A 6,260-nucleotide genomic window follows, 5' to 3' on the forward strand; every position below is an offset into this window, starting at 1 on the left:
AACCCCACTTCGGGAGCCCAGAGATTTAATTTTTACCCCTTATTTGCAGGCTGAGGCCTCCGTAGAAGACAGCACCTTGCTTATGCAGACCCTGATGGAGGCCATCCAGATCTCGGAGGCCCCGCCTACCAGCCAGGCCACAGCAGCTGCCAGTGCACCGAATGCTAGTCCTCAGAGTTCACAGCCCCCAGCAGTCAGTGAGATGGCTGATACGCAGGCTTCAGCAACTGCCACTAAGCCTAAGACAGCCTTTAAGGTCCAGAATGCCACCACAAAAGGTCCAAATGCTGCCTATGATTTCTCCCAGGCATTTAATGCCAAGGAGACTCCCAACATTCTGCCTACAGCACACTTTAAGTCCCAAAATGCCCCCGCAAAGGGCCCAAATGCTGCCTATGATTTTTCCCAGGCAGCCCCTACCGGTGAGTTAACTGCCAACAAGTCAGACATGGCCTTTAAGGCCCAGAATACCACTACTAAAGTGGTCCCAAATGCGGCCTACAATTTCTCTCAGTCTCTCAATGCCAGTGAGATGGTCAACCCTCAGCCCAAGACAGCCTTCAAGGCTTGGAATGACACCACTACGGCCCCAACTGCTGATCCCCAGACCCAGAATGTTAACCCAGCCAAGATGGCCACTTCCCACACTGACATAGAGGCTGACCCAAGCCCAGGTATCTGTGAATCTGATGGTGCAGCTGCACAGACATCAGCGGATGGTTCCCAGGCTCAGAATCTGGAGTCCAGGACTATAATTCGGGGCAAGAGGACCCGTAAGGTGAGATCCCTGCTAGTTCTATTTTGCTTTGGGCTCTCTCCTTTCTTCTTTGAGGCGGTTCATTTGTTCTAAACAAGACAAAACTAAATATATATATAACTGTATTCAGCTACATTGTAGGGGATGATAAGGTAAATATGATTCTTGTTAGTCCACAGACTAATGGGGAGATGAGACATGGACCCGTAATATATACAGTCTTTGTGTAATTCATTTTACATTTTAAAAGTAGCCATGTGTTAGATCTTGGCCTAGGCACATTCACGCAGGTTATCTCACTTACTAAATCTTCGAGGTACCTCATAGCAGCTAGGGATCATAGTTTCAGTTTTACAGAGAAGGAAAATAAGTCCCAGAGAGGTGAAGTGACTTGAGTGATTTGTCCAGGGTGGTACAAGCAGAGCCAGTGATGGACATAGGAAGAGGAGAAGCCTCAGGCCCCACCCTTGGGTTGCTCCTGGCCTGGTTCAGAGATGAAACTCCTGCCTGGAAGACAGTGAAAGACAAGCCCAGGACTCAGGGTGACCATTGGCTAGTAGGTCAGGCTGTCACTACAGGTGAGGGTTTTAGGGGGCCTTCCTGAAATAGATATGGTGAGGACATAGAAACACTTGGTAACCCTGATCTTCCTTTTCTTTGATAATGCAGATTAATAACTTGAACGTGGAAGAGAGTAGCAGTGGGGATCAGAGGCGGGCCCCACTGGCTCCAGGGACCTGGAGGTCTGCACCAGTTCCAGTTACCACTCAGAGCCCACCTGGCGCACCCCCCAATGTGCTCTGGCAGACCCCATTGGCCTGGCAGAATCCATCAGGCTGGCAAAATCAGCCAACCAGGCAGACCCCACCAGCACGTCAGAGCCCCCCAACTAGGCAGACCCCACCAGCCTGGCAAAACCCAGTTGCTTGGCAGAACCCAGTGATCTGGCCAAACCCAGTGATCTGGCAGAACCCCGTGATCTGGCCAAACCCCATTGTCTGGCCTGGTCCGGTTGTCTGGCCAAACCCACTGGCCTGGCAGAATCCACCTGGGTGGCAGACCCCACCTGGATGGCAGACTCCACCAGGCTGGCAAGGTCCTCCAGATTGGCAAGGCCCTCCCGATTGGCCACTACCCCCTGACTGGCCACTGCCACCCGACTGGCCGCTCCCCGCTGACTGGCCGCTCCCACCTGACTGGATCCCCACTGATTGGCCAGTTCCACCAGACTGGCAAAACCTGCGCCCCTCACCGAACCTGCGCCCCTCTCCTAATTCGCGTGCCTCACAGAACCTGGGTGCCTCACAGCCCCGAGATGTGGCCCTTCTTCAGGAAAGAGTAAGAACTGTAACTCCCCAGTTGCTTCTCCCCACCCACCCTCACTTCTTTTCTTTGTTGTATTTCTATCTATAATTCAATCAAGTGTTCTGTCAATATCTTATAACTTGAATGATTTCCTTTTTCCCTCTCAGGCTAATAAGCTAGTCAAGTACCTGATGCTTAAAGATTACACAAAGGTGCCCATCAAGCGCTCAGGTAGGCATTCAGTACCCTCTCCCAGAGATCTGCCCTTCCCCTCACCCCATTCTCTGTGGATATCTCTGTGCTTATATGTCCCCTCCCCTTCAATCTCCTCCTTCCATGGTTGAGTTTTCCTTTTTCACTTACTGTGCTCCCCTGGGCAGGGCTGGCAAAGATGTCACAGCTCTGTGGCCCCTGCTCAGCTCAGATGCTTCCTCCTCTCACCTACAGAAATGCTAAGGGATATCATCCGTGAATACACTGATGTGTATCCAGAAATCATTGAACGTGCATGCTTTGTCCTGGAGAAGGTGAGAAGGCAACCCTGAAGGACAGAATGATGGGGAAAGGTTTGCGAGGAGGGGCTTTGATAGATATTATGAGAAAGTCTTGGTTTAAAAGATTCATGGGATTCCTATTGGGAGTTTGATGCAAATCACAGGGAGTGAATGTGGGTATGCTTATGCTAGATTCTGTAATTTCATAGTCCGTTTTCTTGCCCCTGTAGAAATTTGGAATTCAACTGAAAGAAATTGACAAGGAAGAACACCTGTATATTCTCATCAGCACCCCTGAGTCCCTGGCTGGCATACTGGGAACGTAAGATGGGAAAGGAGGAGAGACATTGCCATTCTCAGTGGTGGTTTTTTCCTGGGAGTTTCAAGTAGATCAGGGTTCAGGATTCAGGGTCACATAGCAGGTCATGGGCAGAGTTGGGATAGAGTTGTCTCCTAGCTGAGGAATACTAGGAAAGCTGGATGGGTAAACGGCCTGGGGTGCCTGTGTAAATGGCTGCTGAAAATATGTATATATATTTTTTTACTTCTTTAGGACCAAAGACACACCAAAACTGGGTCTCCTTTTAGTGATTCTGGGTGTCATCTTCATGAATGGCAACCGTGCCAGTGAAGGTGAGTGGCCGGGCCAGCAGCTGGGGGTTGGCTACCGCCTGATTTACATGTTCATTTTCCATCCCTTGTCTCCCCTTGCCTCCCATTGCAGCTGTCCTCTGGGAGGCACTACGCAAGATGGGACTGCGTCCTGGGTATGATTGGGCTCTCTCATCTCTTGCCTGTTATATGATTCTTTGGCAACAGAGGATGGTTCCAGGATTGCATCAACCTGGTAGTCTAAGGGAATTGGTTTGGGGAGGTACAGAGCCCAAAGATGTGACCTGGGTGGATGGGGAAATAGTCCTGGTCTCTTCCTCTTCTCTTATCTCTGACTTCTGTGCTGGAAAACTCTTTTCTTTCCTTTGGGCAATGTCACAGTCTCTAATTATGGATCTCTCCTTTTTTTTTTTTTTTTTTGCTTTCAGGGTAAGACATCCCCTCCTTGGAGATCTGAGGAAGCTTCTCACTTACGAATTTGTAAAACAAAAGTAAGTGATGCCTAAGCGGCTTTGTCTTGTCCTCATCAATTCTGTGTGCTGGTCAGCCTCAGAAAGCCCTTCCCATGCTGCTCATTTCTTATATTAACTATACCTATGCATATGCACACATATATACTCAGGAGTATTTACTGAGTATATTCCTTGTGGCTAAATTTTCCTGCAGTATAGCTGTCTTGCAAGTGGAGCTTGTCCACCACGCCTACAGTAGATATTCCCAAGGCTGGGTTAGCAGAGGCTTTTCAATGGGCCTATCTGTGGTTCAGTAACAAGATTGTAAGAACCTGGAGTCAGAACTGTGGCAGAGGGGGTGAAAAAGTGTTGTCCTTTCTATGACTCTATATAAGTCATCCTCTAGTCCTAGGTGACTGGTGTAGAAACACAGGAATTTGAAGGCTTGATTATTAGAGGGTAAATAATCTGTGTTTTGGAATGAGACTGGAGGGAGTTGCTACCTGAAATCTGAGGTGTCAGAATCTCGGATTATTATGCATTGATGAACTCTGATTTTGGCTGGGTAGAAACAAAGGCCTTTCTCCTCTTTCTAAGGTACCTAGACTACAGACGAGTACCCAACAGCAACCCTCCTGAGTATGAGTTCCTCTGGGGCCTCCGATCCTACCATGAGACTAGCAAGATGAAAGTGCTACGATTCATTGCAGAGGTAATAGAGGAACAGCTCTAGACTTGATAGGTTAAGGGATGAAGTATGACTGGCTGGGAAAAGTCCAGAGCAGGAATGAGATCTTTCTTAGGTATTGCACATGGTAGGTGCCACATTATTGGTGGTATTTGTTGTTGTTACTATGTAAACAGTAGCACAAAGTAGGGTGCTAAGTATATAGTGGGTGCTTCATAAATATTAACTAATACTATCACGGGCTTTATTTTCTACTCCTCATCTCAGGTTCAGAAGAGAGACCCTCGTGACTGGACTGCACAGTTCATGGAGGCCGCAGATGAGGCCTTGGATGCTTTGGATGCTGCTGCAGCCGAGGCTGAGGCACGGGCTGAGGCGAGAACCCGCATGGGGATTGGAGATGAGGCCGTATCTGGGCCCTGGAGCTGGGATGACATTGAGTTTGAGCTGCTGACGTGGGATGAGGAAGGAGATTTTGGAGATCCCTGGTCCAGAATCCCATTTACCTTCTGGGCCAGATACCACCAGAATGCTCGCTCCAGATTTCCTCAGACCTTTGCCGGCCCCATTATTGGCCCTGGTGGTACAGCCAGTGCCAACTTTGCTGCCAACTTTGGTGCCATCGGTTTCTTCTGGGTTGAGTGAGATTTTGGGTAGGTATATCACTTTGGATTGGGCACTTAGGGTCACTGGGAGTTATAGAGTCCATGGGAATGTATTTATGTGCTCTAGCTGGGAGTTCTAGGAAACCCATGGTGATGAGATGAAGGAAGTATGGGGAAGCAGTATTTGTTATTTATATTCCTTACTACTTGGTATATGCATTGATTTTTAATTTTTTTTTCTTTTTTATGTTCACAGATATTGCTAATACGTTGCAACTGTCTTTCCCCTGAGTGAGGATGAAGCCTCAGAATCCTTCTAAACGCAGCTATCTAGAGAGCCACATCCTGTTGACTGAAAGTGGCATGCAGGAAAAATTTATTTGCTGTTCCTTGTCTATTGCTTACCCCCTCCCTTGTGTGCTGTCAAGTTTTGGTATCAGAAATAAACGTTGAAACTGCAAAGTAAATTAGATGTGTTCCCTGTTTTTTTTGGGTTTAATGAAAAATCACCATGTTTGAATGGGAGAAATGGGGCCTCAGTACTAGCCTGAAGGGCAGATCCGTTTTCTAGCTAATGGATAGGGAAACAAAAGAGTGATTGATGAACATGAATGTTAAAGAGGTCTAAAAATAGGTATGGTATTAAATATCACTTAAGTGAATCATGTGATAGATATGCTGCTAGATGTTTTGGAGTGACATTGAAAGATGAAATGAGAGAGGGTGTAGGTGGTCAGACAGTTGCATTTAAGAAGACAGAGGAGGTAGAACTCCAGGTAATAATAATAGAGTTCAGAGAGTGGGTAGTTGAAGGGAAGGGAATATAGCTGTTCCTGGAGATAATGTTCTGGGGACTCAAGGGTGTTGGTTATATTATCCATGTGGAAAGTGAAATAACTCTTTGATGGGGGCAAGAATAGGAGCAGAGAACATGATGAACCAGGTGCCAAAGATTCCTGTGTGAGAAGAAAAGTCTCATACCTAATCACATTGCCTGTAAAGGAGTGGGCCCACTGATCCCCCCACTTCCATCCCCGCTGCTATCTCTGGAAATGCTGCCCAGGAATCTGCCTCTAGAAAGCGTTTGCAATTCCCTACCCCCACAGGAACAGGATCTCATCACAGAGACAACATCTTACGCATAGTGAAGGAGGCCTCACAATGGCTTCTCCCCTCCTCCAGGGAGAAAACGGAAATTATTGCTTATGTGTGCATGCTAAGTCACTTCAGTTGTGTCTGACTCTGACCCTACAGACTGTTGTCTGCCAGGCTCCTTTGTCCAAGGAATTCTTCAGGGAAGAATACTGGAGTGGGTTGTCATGCTCTCCTCCAGGGGGTCTTCCCAAC

At 47.7% G+C, this 6,260-nt stretch overlaps 1 protein-coding gene across 5 annotated transcripts in view; it reads left to right on the plus strand.

Annotated features, from left to right (window-relative positions):
- Nucleotides 1-5,380, plus strand: part of MAGED1 (MAGE family member D1) — a 79,744-nt gene extending 74,364 nt beyond the window's left edge. For all 5 annotated transcript variants that reach the window (XM_070784012.1, XM_070784013.1, XM_019956088.2 and 2 more), the window contains 11 exons: nucleotides 50-778; nucleotides 1,427-2,095; nucleotides 2,230-2,293; nucleotides 2,510-2,589; nucleotides 2,787-2,878; nucleotides 3,110-3,189; nucleotides 3,281-3,323; nucleotides 3,597-3,659; nucleotides 4,218-4,332; nucleotides 4,576-4,961; nucleotides 5,170-5,380. In XM_070784012.1, coding sequence (XP_070640113.1) covers nucleotides 50-778; nucleotides 1,427-2,095; nucleotides 2,230-2,293; nucleotides 2,510-2,589; nucleotides 2,787-2,878; nucleotides 3,110-3,189; nucleotides 3,281-3,323; nucleotides 3,597-3,659; nucleotides 4,218-4,332; nucleotides 4,576-4,953 — 2,313 coding nt within the window. In that variant the 3' untranslated portion in view covers nucleotides 4,954-4,961; nucleotides 5,170-5,380. The remainder of the gene's footprint in view (nucleotides 1-49; nucleotides 779-1,426; nucleotides 2,096-2,229; nucleotides 2,294-2,509; nucleotides 2,590-2,786; nucleotides 2,879-3,109; nucleotides 3,190-3,280; nucleotides 3,324-3,596; nucleotides 3,660-4,217; nucleotides 4,333-4,575; nucleotides 4,962-5,169) is intronic.
- The last annotated feature ends 880 nt before the right edge of the window (nucleotides 5,381-6,260 follow it).

The sequence above is a fragment of the Bos indicus genome, chromosome X (genome assembly GCF_029378745.1).
Source record: "Bos indicus isolate NIAB-ARS_2022 breed Sahiwal x Tharparkar chromosome X, NIAB-ARS_B.indTharparkar_mat_pri_1.0, whole genome shotgun sequence".
Taxonomy (NCBI): domain Eukaryota; kingdom Metazoa; phylum Chordata; class Mammalia; order Artiodactyla; family Bovidae; genus Bos; species Bos indicus.